This window comes from Corvus cornix, chromosome 2 (assembly GCF_000738735.6).
Source record: "Corvus cornix cornix isolate S_Up_H32 chromosome 2, ASM73873v5, whole genome shotgun sequence".
NCBI classification, from domain to species: Eukaryota; Metazoa; Chordata; class Aves; order Passeriformes; family Corvidae; genus Corvus; species Corvus cornix.
The window spans coordinates 115,966,462-115,988,149 of NC_046333.1; the positions used below are offsets into that span (position 1 = coordinate 115,966,462).

General features: G+C 42.7%; 1 protein-coding gene and 1 long non-coding RNA gene across 2 annotated transcripts; one reads left to right on the plus strand and one right to left on the minus strand.

Moving 5' to 3' along the window:
• Positions 1-5,330: 5,330 nt before the first annotated feature.
• Positions 5,331-5,915, minus strand: LOC109144797. The gene is made up of 2 exons (XR_002045790.2): positions 5,665-5,915; positions 5,331-5,566 (listed from the first exon to the last, which is right to left on the minus strand). It is a non-coding gene; the product is annotated as an uncharacterized LOC109144797 (long non-coding RNA).
• An 88-nt stretch (positions 5,916-6,003) lies between these two features.
• LOC104690367 (syndecan binding protein) lies at positions 6,004-21,307 on the plus strand. Its single transcript, XM_039571040.1, has 9 exons — positions 6,004-6,112; positions 10,480-10,561; positions 13,429-13,507; positions 16,052-16,161; positions 16,481-16,639; positions 17,505-17,680; positions 18,911-19,082; positions 19,646-19,737; positions 20,590-21,307. The coding sequence occupies exons 2-9, from the start codon at positions 10,511-10,513 to the stop codon at positions 20,642-20,644; spliced, it is 894 nt and encodes a 297-aa protein (XP_039426974.1). The 5' UTR covers positions 6,004-6,112; positions 10,480-10,510; the 3' UTR covers positions 20,645-21,307.
• The last annotated feature ends 381 nt before the right edge of the window (positions 21,308-21,688 follow it).

Below are 21,688 nucleotides of genomic sequence, written 5' to 3' on the forward strand. Positions count from 1 at the left end.
AACAGGTTTGGTGTGGTCAGAAATGCAGTGGCAGACTGCCAAAACCCACTCCTGGAGCTATGGGAAGCATCTGACTTGCTGAGTCAGCGTGGAGACAGCTCCCCAGAAAAGTAAGGGCACTGTGCCAACACCAACACATGCCTTTGGAACAGCCATCTCCTGATTGCTCACAGCAATTCAAGTTCCCACAACAGTCTCCCCAGAAAATTTTGGCTCGGTCTAAAGACCTCCAGTGGTGAGAGAAATAAAAGGAAAATTCTAATTATACCTGCTCAGCAGTGGTAATGTGTGACTGAGGAATAATCTGGCATGGAGGGCAAGGAGGGGTTAAACTGGCTGGAAGCAGGAATGCCAGAGATAGAACAGACTCCTTCCAAGGGAGTGAAGTTTCCCTTGGTGATGAGATAAGAAACAGTCTCAGCTTTGTCTTGCAGCCATCCTGGAATAAGAGGGCTCAGGGATCCAAGCTCAGGGGCAAACTGTGGGCAGCAGAGCTGGGTGAGGGGTGGATCCACAGGCTGAGGTGCCCCATGCAAATACTCTTGGATTTGGTGATGGGTACATAAGGAATCTGTTTGTGATGCATCTTTGCAGATCTCATGTAGAACTGCATATTGTGATGGGACTCTGCCCAATGCATTGTCCATTAACTTCTTCTTTTATATTCAAGGGTGTGTTTAATTCACCTCGAGGGTACCATAAAAATTCTCCAACAGGTGCCACTAGTGAGCCTTGCTGGAGCAGCTGCTCTTGGCCTCAGCTCTCCTTTGCCTCTTCTGCCAGAGGCTGCAGCCCCAGGAGCCAGAGCAGAGTAAGAGAAGTGCCCACTTCTGTCCCACCATCCCATCCCAGAGGCTGATGTCTGCTCAGATTTATCCTTGGTGGCATTTGAAGACAAATCCAGGCTCCCACTGGGGCATCAGAGCTCATGATTCCTCATGCTGTACTTGCCACAAGCAATTGTGCCCAGGGCAGGTTGAATGGGGCTTTGAGAAACCTGTCTAGTGGAACTGTCCCTGCCTATGGCAGGAGTTTGGAATGATATCATCTTTAAGGTCTCTTCCTACCCAAAGCCTTCTCTGATTCTATGATTCTATTATTTTGAGGGCAGAGTGGTCTGCCCCTTTGTCTGGCTTCACACTTCATCTAGACCATGGAACATCACCTAAATTAGACCACAGCCTTGGCCTGAAACAGAATGCATCTAACATGAATGTATAAAATGTTAATTTAGAGGTCCCAGGAGAAAGGAAAAGACATTGAATCCCTGGGGAAACAGTTAAACAGAAAAAAATTACAGCTATTGTGAAATATACACCTTATTTCTACTATGCCTGCCTAGTCTTCACAATACGAAAACAGAGAATACAGATTTTTAAATCCTGAAACATGTTTTTCAGAGGCAGGAAATAACTGTCCAGGTTGTTTCAGTCCTTTCCAGCAAAATCCCACTTGTGGATTAGGCACGGGAAGAACACAATCACTCCTCCTGCCTGCCTGTGTAAAGCTCCAATCCACCCTTTCCTTGGCCCTCCTTCTTGTCTCCTGTCTCCTAGGACTGGCTCATGAAGCAGCCTGTTGTTTACTAGGCCTCTTCTTCATCTGTTGCAAAGGCTGGAAGGTGTCTAATGAATGACATCTTGCTCATGCCCTGGACTGTCAGGCTGTGGAGCTGGATGCTGCTCTCACCTGTGCCACAGAGCTCTCCTGCAATGACAAATAACTCCTGTCTCCAGGCTCTCCACAAGCAGTTCCTGTGTTTTGCTCATTTTCTGTTTGCCCCACAGAGGCTCTAGCTCTAATCTGCGGAGGTGTTGGGTGCACGCAACCGTGAGTGAAGTCAGGAAGGTGGGGCTCTAACAAAATATCTCCTGTATTCCCACAAATATGAGACACAAGTTTGTAGAACTGAGGCTCAGAATAATGTATTACGAGCATATCCAACTTGAGTACCTGAATTCCTTGTCTGTATCCCAGGAATTAGGAAAGAAAATAAATGAGCAACTGTTTGCACAGCACTCAGATGTTAGAGTGTTGCTTAGAAAGGATGGTGACAACATTAGTATTTCCATCTTTAGAGGGGAGTTTGAATAGTAGACAGGAAATCGGGCATGAAACTGCCAACTGAACAGTGGAAAATCACTCACTGAGTGCAATCCACCCCGTGGGCTGAGGAGGGCACAGTGAAAGTAATATGTTATAATGCCCTTAAAAGGCAAGACCAAAAAAATATGAAATGAGGAAAAAAGTGACCCAGCAGTCTAATGCTAAGTACCTTACTGGGGCAAAGCTCCTGTAATGTAATCTCTTCGGCATAACAGGGGTTTATGCTGAAATTCTTGTTTCCATACGGAAAGTACAAAAATTCTCGTATTTGATGTCTAGAGCCACAGCTCAGTGCAAAGCAGCCCCACAGTTTTTAAGCTGGTTTGGGGCGAGTTCGTTCTAGAAATACAAACAACACGTCTGGACACTCCTTGCATCTGGCTTAGACACGTTAACTCCTTCATAACTACCCCAGGTATGGAGCCACCTTAATACAATTATTCTGTTTCCAGTGCTGACAGGGTGCTATCTTGCACAATTTGTACATGTTTTGAGTGACCACTAATAATATCTCATTGTGGAATGGGTGGAGAGCTTCCTTACAAACAAAAGTACAACCTGTTCTCAGCTTCAAAGGAGAAATGTGAATTTTTCAGTAATAATTATGTATTATTTTATTGAGATTTTTGCAACAGCTGAGACTGATACTGATCAGTAGGTGGTTTCTATTATTCTTTGAAAGTTGGCACTAGACCACTAAAAAGCCCACAAAGAGTACACTGACAATGGAAAATTATCACACTCGCCCATGGGTATTCTAATTTCAACATGCAAAGTCTAATAACTTGGCCATTTGTTCCATGTCTTTCAAACAATAGATGCACATACCTCAGGAACTAATCTAGAGCCATTTATTTGGGCAATGCACCTCTGACTCCTTAGAGCTCCCCAGTCTCAGTGGAGTTCTTAGAAAGATATGGCCCGGCCCTTCAGCTCCCCTCCAAACTCCCGGGCACAGAAGTATCTGCCCTGTCCCAGGTGCTTAGCTCATGTCACAGAGTGACTGAAGCACATACCACCCCTTTCCAACATTTGGTTTCCCTGGGAAGGAAACAAAACTAGACCAGTAGCTGGAATTGTCTTTGGTCTGTGTGTTTGAAGGATGAGGACCCTGAGACACGCCAAACTGCACTGGTTGCACAGATTAGACATGCCCATTTTTCAGCAATTATCTTTCTGGTTTACTATGTTTTGTTCCTATATTTAAATGAACAACAATTTTGAGAAAGCTTTTCAGTACGAAATGCATAATCTTTCCCTGTACAATAGCTGTTCCTAAGCAAGAAGAAGAAGAAGCCTTATACAGTTCTTCAAAATCTTTGCTGAAATCATGTTTCATGATATATTGGGAGATGAGGATGATAAGATTCACTTTTGATACCAAGGTGGATGTCCCATACGTGGACATGGTGCCAGAGCTGCTGCCCATAACCTGGACTTCTGCTGGTTCTTAGATTACATATCTGTAATGGCCCACACACGGTATGCCCAAGAAGTAATAGATTATATGGAACCAAGTGTTTGGGCTAGACATCATCATAAAGAAAATGAATACCCATTACAGTCTTGTGGGTAAAATCAGGGAAGGTGCATTGACAGTGCAGGTCTGACATCCACTGAAAAAGGCTGCTCACTGGGTAACAGCAGGCTGTCTTGGAAGACCACAAAGAGATAAAGTAATGCAGAAAACAGCAAATAACAACCTAGCTTTCTGGAGAGAAGAAAGGTCTTTACAATGAGAGGAGCATTCAACATTAAACCAAAAGAAAACACCACCCTTCAGCTGTCAGCACTGGCACCCAGCAGAATTGCACAACCTGGAAAACTGTCAACCACACACCTGCAATTTCCATGCTACATGAACACTACAGTTCTCTTCATTCTACAGGGTGGGTCCAGGGCTTCACTGCACTGAGCTCATTTCAGGATGAAGAGTTACACACTTCTTCTGAGCACACAGTTTTTAACTTTCACTTATGTTAAAATCTCCTTTGGCTACATAGAAAATTTAGCACTTCTAAAGCAGTAATCATCTGTCATTATTAAACCAGAGCTAGATTCCCTCCCTTCCTCCTGGCCCAGAAGACATGTAACACAGGATTTTTATGAACTTATACCCTAAGCCCAAGATTTCACTTCATATATATTTAATGACCCGTAGTTGCATGACTCAGTAGCCAATGGTTCAGGTGGTAGCACGCAGGAAGGTTCCAGTCTGGTGGATTGTTGGATATGGAAAGAGGAGCCTCCCAAGCAGCTGGAGAGTTGCTGTTTCTCTGTATCCAGCACTGCTGTGGATGCTACTCCAGCCCCCCCCCAGTTTGGGGCTCACCAAAGATGCTGGCAACTGGAGAGAATCAAGAACTGGAAAATATACTGCAGCAACAACAGAAAAACATATATTGCAACAAAATTTCTGTTTAGCTTAACTAAGGTTATGATTATGCAAACAACTCAAATGATGAAACAGCCTGTCACTGCCAGAATGAAGCAAAACAACCTTCCCTTGCAATCCAAAGCAGCGAGTGGATAAGGCCTCTTTCCTCTTCCTCCTGTTTCCAGCCACGCACTCCCTTGCTCTGGCTCATGTTTGTGCTTAAGAGAGCCTTTTATTGCCAGTATGGCTCACTAACCAGCAGAAAAACGTTCATGTTTTTTGGTGGATTTGATTTCTACTGGGGCAATGATTTAAGCTTTCCCTCAGAAGAGCTCGACAGCTGCTGGGACTGGCTGAGGACAGCGAAAAGAGACTGTAGGTGGGAGCAGACCTCCTTCCTCGGTGCTGGAGGACTGCTAAACTCCTCTACTGAACACTCTGGATTCTTAGGTGAAGAGAAGCTCTAAGGCACTTAGCACATTTAATTATCTGTATGATGAGCAAGATTTGACAACGGGCAAAGAATCGTAATGAAGAAGGAAAGACTGAAAACCGATGCCAGAGAAGTTCACACTCTAAATAAGGCAAATGGGGGTAGTTATGGTAATTGACTTATGAAAACCTCTTTCCGAGCTTGTTCTGGGATTTCTCTGTCGCTGGTACACTTCACATCATGGTTCCTTCAGGGGAGCCTCTTCAGGATAAAAGCTCTCCTTCTGACGCCTGCCCGTGGGAGAAGGCTCAGGCAGGTGCTGGACCGTGGGACAGGTGATGCGGTCACTCCGGCTCTGATGTGTCACAGCTCACCCATCCACGGCAGACACGCAAAACAAGGCAGACTCGGGGCTGTTAGTGGAGCGTGCTTTATTACAGTGGGGCGAAAAAAGTAGGAAAATGAGCAGAAAATCGTACTTTTTCCTCCATGAAGATGACAGCTGTCAACCAAATAAAGCAAACGAATGAGTCCAAGGCCCTACTAAAACAAGAAAATCTCAGGGGGCGCCTCAGAGGGGACCTCATCACTCTGTACAGCTCCCTGACAGGAGGTTGTGGTGAGGTGGGGGCCGGTCTCTTGTGCCGTGCCTGCAGTGAGAGGACCAGAGGAAATGGCCTTAAGCTGAAACAGGGTTACTCAGATTAGATATTAGATAAAGTTTTTCACTGTTAGAGTGGTCAGGCACCGGCATAAGTTGCCCAGGAAGGTGATGGAGTCACCATCTCTGGAGATGTTAAGAGGCGTCTGGATCTGGCGCTGGGTGATGTGTTTCAGTGGTTACAGCGGTAGTGCCGGCTGGACGGCTGGGCTGGATGATGCTGACGGTCTCTTCCCACCTTGATGATTCCACGATTCTACGTGAAAAAAGCAGCCAGAGGGGCGCGAGGCCACTGCCACCCCGTTCGCTCCCCACAGCCGCCAGCAGCTGAACCCGGCCCCGGCCCCGGCCCCGGCCCCGGCCCCTTCCCCTTCCCCGCGGCCGCCGGAGCATGCGCGGGGCCGGACCAGTTCCGCCACCGCCCCCACCCCACGCATAGCGGCGCTGCCGGGATCCAGGGGAGTCGCTAGCGCCGCCGCTCCTCTCCGTACTGCGGGCCCCGACGGACGGCATCCAACAACCCCCTGGGCCGGAGGTAAGCGAGGGGCCGGCGGGTGGGGTCCCCTCCCCGCGACCCTTTGTGCGGTCCTCGGGGGCGGGCGGGTGGGGGGCTGCGGGCCGGGCATGGCGGAGCGGGGAGGGGGCGGCCGGCGCCGAGGCGGCCCCGCTGTGCCGCTTGCGAGGGCGGTGTCGGTCCCCGCTCCAGCCGCGGAGCCGTGTCGTGCTCCTGCGGGGCCGCCGCTCCCCGCAGCCGGCCGGGGGAAGGCGGCTTCAGCCGGGCTCGGGGCGCTGCCGGCCCGAGGGGCTCCTCCGCCCGCGGACGGGGAAAGCAGCGAGTGGATAAGGCCACGGACTGTGTCCGGCCCTCGGGTTTGGGAGCGTCTTCTGGCCTCCCGTTGCGGCTCCGCGGCCGCTGCGCGGGGGAGGCTCGGACATTTGTGTTAGCGTCTCTTGAGACGGGCTGGAAGGTGCTGCAACGGTGGAGTGATAGGACGGGCCTTTTAAGGCAGGCGAGCCCTGCTTCAGGTGGGAAATGGAGGCAGCAGGTTTCGGAGCTGAGCGGATAATGAGGGTAATTGCTCCCAGGCTAATTAGATATGTATGAGAAGGGAAGTACTGAGTTATTAGTAGAGATCGTGTCTTACGAAACCGTTCCTTGGTTCGTGATGTCTTAGCCTGACCTTTGGGAGGTGTTGTCCTGCATCTGCTTTAAAGATGAATTTTGGGGTTCATAAGCTTCTAATTTCTAGAAGTGGGAACCAGTATTCCGATATAGGTGCCAACGTTATGCCTGCTGTAATTTTTCCACGGGCCACAGGAGGAAGACATACGGGGTGGCGCTTTTTGTTTTGGTTTTTCTTCCCCTCCCGCAGTTTTGGCTGCTGGTGCTTTCAAAGACAGCAGTCACTACAGGCTGCCAGACTGGGGTTTAGCAGGATCATCCTATGTTGTGTTCATGCTTTTCGACCTGGAAAAAGCGTCGGGAAGCCTGTGTCCTCCCAGGCACGCCAGCGAAAGCAGTTCGGGATCACTCCCCCCTCAAGACTTCCTGCTGGCTGGCTCAGGGAGTCACGAGTGACGCCTTTCATAGTTCTCCGATCGGTGGCCCGGCGCTTCCCTTTGGCAAACAGCATCTGCCTGGTGAGACGTGTTGGCACTGGTGGTCAGACTTTCCAGCCAAGTGTACTGAATGGGGGAGAAGTCTTTACTGCCAGGTTTTGAGTGGTCACCAGCTGAGTTAGAGCTCCTGCCCCATGCTCTTTGGTTTTCACTTCTGCTTTCCTGAACACTTGGTCTCCTCACAGTATGTGGAAGTATGGAAATGGTTGGGGAAGGTGATTCTGATATTGGTGTAGTTTTTTAAGAGAGAAGAGGAGGTTGTAGTGACTAACATTTTTTGGTATCCACTCCTCAGTGCCTAAAGCTGTTACAGCACCAGCTGATATTCATGTTCGTACTGTGAATAACATTGCACAGAAGTTGCGGACAAGTTCTTCCTGCAATTGCTGGTGGTCCCTGACAGTGGCAAGTGTTACTGAAAAGTCTTATTTTTAACTAAATACAGTATTCTTGTGGCTCTTGCATTATCTAACATTGGGTATTTGTATTACAACTGCCTTTGCAGAAACTGAAAATACCATATGCAAAGTTATGAGCTCACTGAATGCAGTTACAGTGGTGACTGTTATTCTGGCTATTTAGTTGGAAAACCAGAACTAGGAACTGGTGAGTTTATGATGCGGGAGCCAGCCCAGAAGATCCTTGCTGACAAACACTTGGGTTTATTAACCCTTGGCTGGGGAGGGGAGACTGAGGGGGTTGTCAAGGGGCAGGATAAACTTCTGGAGTGTTGTCTTACGTAATCTGAAAACTAGTATATGTTTAGCTTTGCTAATGCTTTTCTACAGAAAGCACTGTGCTCCTCTTTATAAACTAGTGGAAGGTTGAAGTTGCTGGTCTGTGACAAACGTAACCAAGTAATTGTGTGCAGAGACTGGTCTGGGGAGGAGAAATAAAGCTGGCCAGGGTGTACCGTGGAAGTTGGTCACTGGGACAGGGGACCCGGCACTCTCTGGGCTGTGCTCTGCTGCTGTGTGGATGCCAGAGATCACCACCTGCAAAGTGCTGCTGTTGTGTCCCTTGTTGCCCTGCCGTGGGGTGACTCCTTTGGGAACACACTGTCCTTGGCTTGCCCTCTTTTTCTGCCTGCTGCCAGGAGTGTGCTGACGTGTGCCAGTGCTTGGGCCAGCACCTGAATCTACCAGGGCAGCTGTAGCACAGAAGGAGATGCCAAGTCCGATGCTGTGTGTGAGCAGCAGAATGGAGCATCCAGGGATCACTTACCTGACCAAGAGCTTTGGCTTATGTTTGCTATTACCCATTTTGGATGAGCAAAAGCATTTCACTGTTTCACGTCAATGGTGGATTAAAACAGAACTTCAAACTGGCCTTAAATGTGCGTGTTTTATTTATAGTTTCCAGGCTTTAACTATGTTTGGTAGAATTGCAATAATTAATCAAAAAAATCAGTAGCAATTAATTATTGTAAGATAGCAGGCCACGTGTTTACAGTTTAGATCTGTCACATTTGGGGCATGCTTTTTTAAAATTTTAATTGCAGTTTGACATGATACTGGAGCTGTTGGGCACTGCTGAACAAGCATAAAAGCTGTTGATGAACTTAGTGTAATATGAAGAGATGTCTATTGTGTTACTGCAGTATCACATTAGGCATGTGTGTGTGGTGTTCATTTAGAAACTAACTTAATATCTGTACTTCAAGAAGCAATAGCTCAAGGATTTATGCAGTGGTCACTTTTAGTCTGAATTTTTTGCTGAATTGCTACATTAATAAGAACCTCTTTTCTTTGGATGAGAAAATGAATCCCCAAACCAAAAACTTTTAATAAAGCTTCTGTATTAACTGTGTTCTCAGTGCCTTCTGTAACTTGCAAAACTGTTATCACATTTTGTTATCTTCTGTTTCTGTTCCTCTCCATCCCTCTCACTAAAATGTTCCCATATACTGATGTGGAATGCTTTAAGGTGGGTTTCAAAAGTTCAGCTGATCTCAGTGAGAGTGAACAAGCTCTGGAAAAATGGGATTTCCTGAAGTGTCAAGTGACTGGTTCTAGCAGAGCTGGATTTCAGCATGGTGCCTTAGAATACCATGTGAAGTGGTTTATTTTTTTTGGTTTTGCTGAGGGTTTTTCTTCCCCCTCTTGTTTTTTTTGTATTACTTCCTGATCAGTTGTCATAGGGCTCTCCCAACATCACATGAGAATCAGCCTGGAATCTCTGTATTTTGAAACTCACCACTTGACTGAATCTTCCTAGTTTATACAGGTCTCTTGCTGCAATTAATATGTTGTAAATGGACATGGGAAGCCAGTTCTCTCTAGTGGCTTCTTGCTGGATCTCATGATTTAGCCCCAGCCAGCAACTAAGTGCCACAAAATTGCTTGCTGGTTTGCCCTGCCCCAGCAGGATGGGGGAAGAGAATCAGAAGAGTAAAGTGAGAACTCATGGGTTGATGTAATTAGATAGTTTAATGTGACAGAAGAGGAAGAAAAAATATTATTAAAAGAGTTGGAATATATAAAACGAGTGATGCACATTGCCACTACTTGCTGACCAATGTCCATGCCTTTGGCCAGATTTCCCCCCAGTTTATTTGCTGAGCATGATGCCACGTGGTATCCCTTTGGCCAGTTTGGGTCAGCTGTCCTGGCTGTGTCCCCTTCCAGGTCTTTGTGCCTCTCCAGCCTTCTCACTGGCAGGGCATGAGAAACTGAAGTCTTTGACTTAGTATAAACACTATTTAGCAACAACTAAAACAATTAGTGTGTTATCGATATTATTCTCATCCTAAATCCAAAACACAGCACTAGGAAGAACATTTTCTCTATCCCAGCCGAAAGCAGGTCAGTGGAATATTAGAAGGGATGGAAGTGTTTAAATACTTTGGACGACAGAGTGGAAGCTTCTGCAGTTGTGTATAAAATACTGTCCCAGTTGGGAGGAGAGTTTTTGTAGGTTTTTCATCTTTGCCCTCATCATAATTGCATCTTGGCCTCCTAAAAGTCTCTCTTTGCTTCCTGTGAAATGTTTTTCTCTGTGTAGGTTTTCTCATTATTGAGACCTAAACTTTGACAGTGCTAAGCATATTAAATAAAGCCTATTAGCCAAAGGCTGCTGTTGATAACAGATTAAATGGGTAGTCTTAATGGAATTCATCTGTAGTGCCAGGTATCTTTACTGCTGACTGGCAGGTCACAGAACACTTATTTAGCACTTAGTCTTGTTAATTTATTTTTAAAAAAAATTTTTTAAGAGTTGATCTCAGTAAATATCCGAGAGCTAATCCTGTTGGTTTTTTTTTCCCATTTGTTTTTTTTTCAGTCTGCCCTCTACCTAGTAAGACTTCATCAAAATGTCTCTCTATCCTTCCCTAGAAGATCTGAAGGTGGACAAAGTTATTCAGGTATGGTGGACTTTAAAAAAGATGAGTTTTGATGACAATAATATATCTGGTGATATTTAATCCAGGAAAGGGGAGGCTTACTGTAGTTGAGAACTTGTTTTACCATCTCACTCTGAAAGGGAAAAGACAAACTGTTTGCTTTGTAGCTTGATAATATGATTAATGCTTACTTAACCACTTGGATATATTTATTTTGGTTTATATATTAATTTGTCTTCATATGTTGATATGTTTGGGTTTTTTGAAGTATGGATACATGGTCTTAAGTAGATGAACATAGTCTCTTCACATACTTCAACTCTGACTTGATGACTAAACTAATACATCTGCCGCATCTCATTCCCAATGTCCAACTCTGTGGCAGAAAGCTTTTGTGGTTATTTGAGCACAAAAAAACCCCACTGGCTGTCTTAATGCCATCTGGAATCAGACTTGTCCTCCAGCTATTTCATGGTAGTGACCAGTTCTCACAGTACATCCAAGATTATCAGCTTTGTGCAAAACCCTTTATGTGTAAGAATATTGGTAGTTTTATTATTAGACATGATGAGAACTAAAAAATATCTGTGAAACAAAATAATGAAAAACCCTTTAACGGATTAAAAACTCTATGAGAAGCTTGACGTGGATTATTTCACAAGGAGTTTCCGTTCTTTCTTCAGCATTTTACTTTTCCCTGAACCTAACTTGCGTTCCTTCTCTGTTTAAACAATGGCAAGGAGTTATAGTGTGTTTTAAGGTGGCTTCTACTTCTGTCCTTGCTGTTTTCATTGGGAAGCAATCAAGCAAACTGCAAAAGCAGCTTCTTTACTCTCCTGTGCTATCCTGAAGTGCAGTGCCTTGTCTCATCTGTGTTTGTATGTGTGGGGTGGAGCTTTTGAAGTTGTGGGTGCTATGTTGGGATTTCTGCTTGTCATGTCCACCCACTCCATTGTTCTTATCTAACCACAGTCCTTTATCTACAGTCTGGTAATGCTGAACTGAAAAATAAGTAGCCTGGAGCCAAGAACGTGCTCCTTTGGCCTCTTATTGACCAACTGCTAGAGTTTTATATTACAATTGAAAATTATAATAAATGTAATCAGTAAGCCATTCCATTATCACTAACACTTTTCATAGAATCACTGAATAGGTTGGGTAAAAGTCCTCTGCAACAAGCAGGGACATCTTCAACTCCATCACTTTGTTTGGAGCCCTGTCCAACCTGACCTTGAATGTCTTCAAGGATGGGGCATCTACCACCTCTCTGAACAACCTGTTCTAGTGCTTCACCACCCTAAATTTATAAAACTCCTTCCTCATATCTGGTCCAAATCTAATTTAGTTTAAAATCTTTACTCTTTGTCCTATTGCAACAGGCCCTTCTAAAAGGTCTGTCACCATCTTTCTTACAAGCCCCCTTTAGTATTGGAAAGCTGCTGTGAGGTCTCCCCAGAGCCTTCTCTTCTCCAGGCTGAACAGCCCCAGCTCTCTCAGCCTTTTCTCGCAGGAGAATTGTTCTGTCCTTCTGATTGCTTCTGTTACCATTTCCTTGGGACCTGCTCTAACATGTCTTTCCCGTGCTGGGGATCCCAGAGCTGGACACAGCACTTCAGGTGGGGGTCTCACAAGGGCAGAGTGGAAAGGCAGAATCACGTCCCTCAACCTTTTGGCATCAAAAGCTAAACTGTTTCCTTCTCCCAAAAAATGCATTATAAAAATGCTGTCTCTTTAAATAAGTCTGAGAGCATTCTTAGGAGAAGAGGGGGCAGAGTGCTGGAAGACAACTTCTGTATCTGCAATGAGTGAGTAAGATTCAAATGACTGCTGGCTAAAACAAACAGACATGTTACATTAAATATTATTCCAACCTGCTCTTTTTGCCCATCATTTGAGTTGGAGCCTGTGCTTCTAAATACACGTGATATTGCTAAATAATGACTCATTCTTGCTGTGAAACTTTTTTTCTAAAGACAACTTCCTGGAGCTTACAGGACTAAGAAGTCTTCTATTTTTAAGCATTTCCTTAACATCATGAAGTAATTTTACTGTCATGCTGTGTTAGATAATTTATGTGTCCTGTTCAGCATAATGTTTCACTATGCATTGAGTAATTTCCCCCCCACACCTTTGACATTCAACCTCAGGAAAGTTATTGGGATAGCTATTTCCATCATGCTTTAGAGGCCTCTCTAAGGCTGTGTTTTTCATGGGTCATGAGCACACAAGGCCAAAAAATAGAGCTGAGATATTGAGAAGGAAGGAAAGTGACTCACAAATATAAGAGAACTTAGTAAAGTAAGCCAGTCCGCAGTACAGAAATACGGCTTTATGTGTTCACTGTAGTGGCAAGTGCTGTAGAAAAATCATCTTGGAAGGTCCATTTCTTTCAGAAGATATTATACTAGTAGCATTGGATTGTGTGGAACTTGACACCTGAAAAGAACTATGGATCTCACTAATAATGTCTGTAAATGGTGTGAAGAAGTAAAACTGCTGCTATCTGGCTGAAAAAAGTAATAGCAAAACACTCTGCCAAAGGTTGTACCTTAAAACTTAGTTATAAGCTTTGTTGGACAAAGGTAATGTTTCCTTTAAGGCTTTTTAACTTGTTTGATGACAGAACAGGTTGACAGGAAGGCTGTTCTACATTATCACTGTGGCTTTGTCTCTGAGGAAGATGTGAGTTGATCTGCCAAAGTAGTTTTGGTACTATTACAGCATGTTGTATTGAAGCTATTTATTTCACTTAAAAAGATTGACTTCATTACTTCACGATGAATAGTAACTAGCATGTACAAGAAAAAAGAAAATATTGAGTCTCCTGCTTGCATAATGTTTACTTTTTCTTATACACAATTAACATATGTGAGTTTCTTTGCTTTTAGGCTCAGACTGCCTTTTCTTCAAATCCAGCTAATCCAGCAATCTTGTCTGAAGCTTCTGCTCCAATTGCTTGTGATGGAGGTAAGCTCATGTACTGTACAGTATCCTAATGTTGTGGAAAGCAGTTACGAAATCCTAAAGTTAACAGTACAGTCAAAAATAGCTATAAATATGTTAACCTATTTACAGAGGGAAATAAATGTTACCCTAATTACATTTCCTATTTAGAAATGCTAACACCCACCTTGTGGGTCAAATAGGCATCTATAGGAGTCAAAAACCAGTGTTTGCTTATAAAAGGAAGTTGTGTCTAGGAGTCGCCCTTCTCTGTTTGAAACCTTTTCCAAGTGAGCCTAACATAACAAGATTTGATGTTGGTACCATTTGTGGTCTGTTTAGCCCTTACCTCAGACACTTAATTGTCCTTATTTATCACATATATATTTGTACACTTTAGAGGACAGCGTGAGTCAGAGTCTTTCCTCTACACGTGAGCTCGCTCAGGAACAGACAGACAAATCTCTGTCAACAAGAGAAGTGTCCAGGAAGGTGGTACTTAATCTTGTTGTTTAGTCAACATTAAGCTTCCAGCAGATTTTGGAATCAAATGTATGGTGGGAAATCCATGAGATCTAAAGCTGAATGACTTGTATCCATTTCTCCTTCTTTTTTCCCATGCACAGGTATGTTTGAGGTTGGAGCTCTGGATTAATAAATTACACTTGGTTTAAAAGGCCTAAAACCTCTAACTAGCGAGACCAGCAGCAGTGCTGGAATGGCAGTCAGGAAGGCTGGTGGATCAGGTATTAAGGCTTGGTGGATGGAACTTTGTTTCCAGGTCTTCTCTGACTGCTTGTCTGTGTGTCTAAGATGACTTTAAGGCAGGAGTTTGCATAGTTCACCAGAGTTGCCTCCAGTAGATCCTTTCTGGATTGGATACTTGTCTGACCTCACCTCACCAGACCAGATTTGAGTTTGCTTCAGCAGTCTCTTCTTGGCAGCATTTTTTCTGCTGTCCATAGTTACAATTCTCCTGCAAGTATTTGGCCAGCAGGAACCAAAACATAATTTTGACATGAACTTGTCTGTGAATTGCTCTGGAACTCTGTGTGGCTGAAGAGTGATTAATCATTCAATATATCCCAAATGAAAGAAGGCCTTACATCATCTATAGGATGTGCTGGACCCACTGGAAATTCTTCTTCCTGACACAGACAGGAGACTACAACATCAAGAGCTTTTGTGTTCTGCTATGGGTTCTGCTATTTGGAGCACTCTGTTTCAAATGAGAGTGTAATTCAGCCAGCAGAGATGCATCCTGAGTTGTGGTCTTTACTAAAGAACAAAACAAAAAAATTGTGTAGCTGCAGAAATCTTGTGCTGTGTTGTGTATAATCCTAGGGGCTTGAAAAAGCAAGCAAAAATAGAAAATTTATTAATCAAAAGCTTGTAATCAATATTGATGAAGCTATAAGCTAGCAGTTTAGTCCAGAAATACAATCAGACAACTCTCGTGCAAAGCAGCATATTAAAGAGCAAAAAAATGTCTTGTTTATATTGGCATTCACCTTGCAATGACCTTTGTTCCTTCCCAGAAAAGTTACTTTCCATTGCTGGTCAGACATGGTTTCTTAGAATAGCTGTTTTTATGCATTTATACCCATAAATGAACACTAGAAACCTAAGCTTTATGTGCTGGGGAGTGTGGCTGCTTCCAAAGCCTTCCTTTGCATTAACCCCCCTCTCTCCAAGCAGGCTTTTCTGTCCCCACTCACTTAGTGAGAATGTCAGGGGGACTCTTAAGAGCTCTCATAACTGGCACTTGTTAAATGGCACCAGTTAATGATCTGTGGAATGTCAAGAGCAATATCAGGTTTATTTCTAGAGTTGTTCAGCTCAAGGCCTGACAAGTCTGTCAGTTCAACTTCCTCTCCTCCCACTCCTTGCACCTCCCTCCGCTTGGGTATAGAGGGATATTTTAAAGGCTGTGTGTGTCTTTTCTTGTTGAGAGGCATGTATAAAGCTCCTTCAGTTTGAAGCTGTGAGAAAATGACAGCTACTTTGTCTTGAAGACTCAAAGCAGACTGTAGTGGGGGCCTTACAGCCAGGAGGCTTCTGCAGAAACCTTCCCATGCCTGGGATCGGGAATATCCTTGTTATGAATGCCTCTTGCGAAGCAGTGCTGTTTTGAACTTGGTAGAAGGTCTCTGTTGTGTGTGTTCTTCAGCACACCTGGTTTTTGGGGTGGGGAGGAGAGTAGTTTTTCCCAGAAGTTCTAGTGTTTAAGGGCATGTCCTCATGGAATACAGCACAGTGTTAGTTTTGGAACTTGTCACCATGCATTTATCGTTATTTGTGTTGTAAAAGGTGAATAGAGTAACTGAAACGGAAAGTCCTCTGTAAGTTCTTTATCTCAGAAGTGCTGCTTGTCTGGTTACTCTTTTAAACCAGGCCACAATAACAATCCTGATTCAAGTGGATCTTCTGTCATAATTTTCCAATTAAATAATTAATAATTACAATAGCACAAGATTTGTCAAAGTAATTGTGCATGTAAAAGCAGTTAACTGCTCCTTCTGTTAAACCAACAGTTGTATTGATTTTTGTTTCGTTGTTCTCCTGTAGGCTTGTACCCCAGATTGTATCCAGAACTTTCTCAGTATATGGGCCTGAGCATCAATGAGGAAGAGATGCAGAGAAACTTAGCAGTGGCAGCAGCTGCACAGCCACAGGGTGTAAGTACCAGTCAAGCATATTCTAGAAAACAAAATAAAGACTAAATGTGTATCTAGCATTCTAGAGAGCAGACTATCATTTGCCTTAAGTACCATACTTGACTGAGAGGTGAATTATTTAAGTAGCAGTGCCTGTTTTAGTCTTTAGTCTGTTCTGAAACTGAGCAGTCCATTTCCAATGTTGGGAGGGGGTGGGGGACAGCTGGTGTTGTGGCTGATTTTGTGTGTTGTTTTTTTTAAAATATCACTTCATACAGACTGACATACTGCTGCTCTTAAAACCTGAAAGTAAGTTGTCTGGCTGTTTTGTTTTAATCAGCAACTGGTAACAAGACCTTCTACTAATTACATGGTAGCTCCAGTGACTGGAAATGATATTGGAATTCGCAGAGCAGAAATTAAGCAAGGCATCCGTGAAGCAATTCTGTGTAAAGATCAAGATGGCAGAATTGGACTTCGCCTTAAGTCTGTTGATAATGTAAGTGTAGAAGTTGCTTTTGCCTCTAGAGATTTTACTGCTGGACTGTATTAGTAGTGAAGTTAGTGTGTGGTCACAAAATAGTCTTCTGTATAATGGTTTCTTATCCATTACTAGAATATTCAAGTCCTTATTAGACTTTTAACTAGATTTCCAGCTGTCTGAGCTAGGATCTGAATTTACAGCTGCAGTTTAATGCCACGTGTTTTATTTATACGACCTGAAAAACCACAGCTGAGAATCATCTCCTTTTTTGTAAAAGGTGCTTAAACCATTTTAGCTGTTTAATCTGAGTGTTTTTAAAAAAATTGTACTGAAGATAGCATATAGGGTTAAAATACTTTTCTGTAGATCTTCTAATGCAGAAAATGGGGTTTTCTTAGAGTAGCATGGGCTGGTGTTTTTTTTTTTAACACCCCTCCCTCCCAAAGGTATTATTTATAATTTGCTTTGATATTTGCTTTACTTTGTTTTTAGGGATGCTTGGACTAGAAATAGCTTTGTAAACACCTGTTAAAACAGACAAGTATTTTACTCCTTTGCGTAAGACTTTAATGTTACCCTCATGTCTCTTTTTTTCTCTTGAATATTTAGATATCTAGACAGAACAGATTTGCTCATTTTTGAACTTTTATCTAGCATTAATTATCTGTCAGACTTTTAAATACATCTAGAAACAGACTGAAATTTCACAAGTGCCTCTTAAGGAGAGATAATTAGCAAGTCCTTCTGGGTGGTCTGTTTGGCTGGTATTGTGTAGAATGGGAAACTTTAAGGGGCTGTGTGTTCTGTGACTGGTCGTCTTCATCTTTAACCAAGAACTTCCCCTTCTCCTCCCCTCCCTTTTTTTTTTCCTCTTTTGTAGGGTATATTTGTCCAGTTAGTTCAGGCAAACTCTCCAGCATCCCTTGCTGGTCTGCGGTTTGGGGACCAAGTTCTGCAGATCAATGGTGAAAACTGTGCAGGATGGAGTTCTGATAAAGCACATAAAGTTCTGAAACAGGCTTCTGCAGAAAGGATTTCAATGATCATTCGGGACAGGTAAAGCCAAGCACAGTTACGGATTTGTCGTTATCCATCTCTCAGTAATTCTGTGGGGTTGGGGTCTCCCCTTGCTTGAGCAGGTTTAACGGAATCTGTTTGTCCATGTACTTCAGTGGTAAAGATCTTCAGAAATGTTCCCTTTTGTGGAAACAGTCAAAATGGTTCTTAACTTGTAAGCTTCCTGGGCATGATGAGACATAATTTTTTTCCAAGATAAACTAGTGAGTGAGTGATGGCACAAGTTTAAATTTAAACTCCGAATTGAAGAGTTCTGTGCTTTTTTTCGGATACAATTTTTTTTCATTTAGTGTAAGTGAAAGCCAGCAATAAAAGATAGTAACACAATGCTTGCTGTATTAATGAATACATTTACATTTTACGTAGCATGACAGCTTTTCTTGTGAACTCTGTTGCTTATGTATGAATTAATTCCAGTTTTATTAAAAGCATGCTTGATGACCCAATATGTTTTTTCAATTGTATTAAATAAGGATCTTGTAGCTAATTGTATGTAGTAACAACAGGTGAGATTAAACATAAGGCCTGTAGGCTGCAGGAAGATAGATGATACTTCATGTGACTAAGCATACGCCTCAAAGCTTTTTCCATGTTCCTTCTTGCTTAAGAACCAAGTCTGACCCAGTGCAGCGCAGCTGTTTTGATCAGGGCAATTACTTCAATCACTGAATCAAAATACTGTGGTAGTAGGTTCCCTGCTCTGTCTACCACTTCTGTGCCCAACATGCCACCCTCTTCCTATATCTACTGCCTTTTTAAGACACAATTTAAAGGTTTATTGTCCCTACAGCAGTAGAAATGTTGTTGGGGAAGCCTTGTACTCTCAGAATCTCAGTTGTTGAAACTGCCTGTGCTATTTTATTGACCTTGTAATGTTTGTAGAGAACTTAATTTTTAGTGGATATTTGCGTTTGTTTGGTTGTGGTGGTGGGTGGGTGGATGTTGTACGGGATTTTTGTATTATTATTAATCCAGAGGGTGAAATATCTCTAGAACAGGGAAAACATGTAAGGTTTATAAACAAATATATTTTAATATAAAAATATTAACAAAATGAAGTTAAACCTAACAATTTGTAATTATAGATAATGTATGGGTTTCTTAGAGTACAATTACTTTTTGTAAGCTAAAGATGCTAAAATAGCATGTGGTTATTTCTGTGGTTTAGTAGACTGAAAACATTACTTTGTACTTTAAATGTCTTTTTAGACCTTTTGAACGAATTATTACCATGCATAAGGACAGCACAGGCCATGTTGGTTTCATATTCAAGAATGGAAAAATAACTTCAATAGTGAAAGACAGTTCTGCTGCAAGAAATGGACTTCTGACAGAGCACAACATCTGTGAAATAAATGGCCAGAATGTAATTGGGTTGAAGGTAAAATAAGTACTATGTGGGGGGTGTGGACGGCTGTGAGCTTTTTATGTTTGTATAGTAAGTGTGTTTTGGAGAGGGAAAAGGTTGTAATATATTGTTTAATGTTCATAAAATCAAAAATTCAGTCATGAGAGGTAACTTGACTGGAGAGACATGCATGTTTTGGGCTTCTTTGCAGTTTTGTATTGGTTGTCAGGGCAGCTCATTCTCATCCTCTCTGCCTCTGCCTGTTGAGGCTGACCCTCAGTTTTTATCTGTAGTCCAACCTTGCTGGGAAAACGAAGGGTAAGCTTCCTCCTTCCAGCCTGCATCAAATTATAGCAGAAATTCTGTGTATGATGTCTGTGTCCCTTCTCTAGTCAGTTCATGCAAGATACTCCTAACCAGACATCTGTGAAGTGGTGTTGCAATTTCAGTGATTTGTCCTGAAGGTTGAGTCCTCCAAACAAGGAGTTGGAGGGGGCTCGAAGCCATGTGAAATGTGTCTAGAAAAAGCTCTTGAACTGCTGCTTTCTTAGTCAGCTTGAGTTGTGTTGCTAATATGACTTCTTATTTACTAACAGGACTCACAGGTTGCAGACATCTTGGCAACAGCTGGAAATGTAGTGACCATCACTGTCATGCCTTCCAGTATTTATGACTATATAATAAAGAGGTAGGTAATACAATGCAGCCGTGGTGTTAATTATAATCAAGGTGACAGTGACTATAAAATGTGTTCATTATAAGACCTAATTACAAAAGATTGGAGGAGGGGATGGGGATGTCCGAAAATTTGTTTAATATGATGTTTTGGTCAAATTGGCATATGTTTGTACAGTTTTTAACCTATTCTATGTTTGTGATGATCCTTTGCCTTTTCCTCTCTGGAAAAACCTGAATTTCCTCTCTGGAAAAGCCTGAATTTCTGAGGACTTTAAATGGCTGGATACCACAAGTATTTCTTACCTTGTAACTAAAATGTTTGTAGCACAACTAATTCCAGTGACATAAAAGTGATTCCTGGCAGGATAGTTCTGGGTTTTTTTCCTAATCCATTGGCAGCAATGGCTTTCTACAGCTCAATCTGTCCTGCAAAAATGTTTCCAAAGTTGCTAGAAATTAATAATGCTTCAGGTGTAATTGAGGTTTTTTTCCTGGATTTTTTTTTTTTAATCCCCTTGGCTTGGTATCCTCTTTTTACAAAGCAGTTTTCAGTCTAAAAGCCACATTTTCCCCTGCTCTCCTTCCTTTGTGCTTGTACTCTGCTTTGCACACGTGCCCATACCCTGAAACATACCAACAACATAGCTCAGGTGCTAGAAATGTTGAGTATTGTGGGTTTCTCTTTTGTCTGGGGGTGCAGTTTGGGGCAGCTTTCTCTAGCAACATGTCAAAAATAGTGGAGTAGAAGTCCAGCTTTTAATTTGTATTAAAGGGCTGGCAATGACACAGCTACTGTGAGCAGAAGCTTGAGTGGTCTTTTGTAGTTGTCTTACAAAACTGAATGCCTTTTCCTTTTCCTTAGGATGGCAACTAGCATTGTGAAGAGCCTGATGGATCACTCCGTTCCTGAAGTCTAAACTTGCACCATGGATGTCTGTGTACATATATATAATGATGATTCCACTAAACTTGGGCTATTATACTCAGTGATCTCTTTTCTTCTGCACATGAGCCTTTCTGGAGGCTGAGAGAAGATATGCTGCATCAAGCATTTGCATCTAAAATGGCTGGGAATGTCACCGTTCAACATATCTCGTGTATTCACACACTGTAAAACTTGCAGCCTTACATGCTTGACAAATGTGAAATTCCAATTGTGTTATGACTTCTTTTCATAGGTCTTTTATTTAGCTTACTACTACTATAAGGCATTGCAACTAAAGGAACCAGGTATCACTTGCAAAGCTACATGTTGTTACCCAGGACAATGCTGTGCTTTCTAAGACAAATGAGTATTTTTACTGCTTTTTGTTTGCAAGAGTAGATTTGAAATAGCATATTAGAAGTAAGGCTAGTACTAGTTAATTTTTTGTTCTAGTAAATACTGTTTACACAGAAATGCCACCTAGCTGGATATAGCTCAAGGCATCAGTCATTAAGTAACCGTAATTAAAGTAGTGTACAGATACTCAAATCTTTTTATTACTTGTTATATGAATTGTAACTAATATGCTTATCTCTCGCCTTAACCATGTTCTTTTAAGGATTCAGACATAACCAAATAAATGACCAAAACTTTACATCCTCTGTGTGTACATACTTAAGATGACCTTTCATCGAAGTCAGTTTCAGCCAACAACTAGGATAGGAAATACAGTGTAAAATATTTAAATATGCTTACTCCTTTTAACATTGAAATGTTTTAGAAGGGTAGCTCTGGGCTACTTTAAACAAGCTGTGTTTAATGGAAAAAATTCTTCACTGTGAGGGTGGTGAGGTAATGGAACAGGTTGCCCAGAGAAGCTGTGGATGCCTCATCCCTCAAAGTGTTTAAGGCCATGCTGGATGGGGACCTCAGCAACCTGGTCAAGTGGAAGGTGTCGCTGCCCATGGCTGGGAGTTTGGAACTAGGTGATCTTTAAATCCCTTCCAGCCCAAGCCTTCTTATGATTCTAACTCTC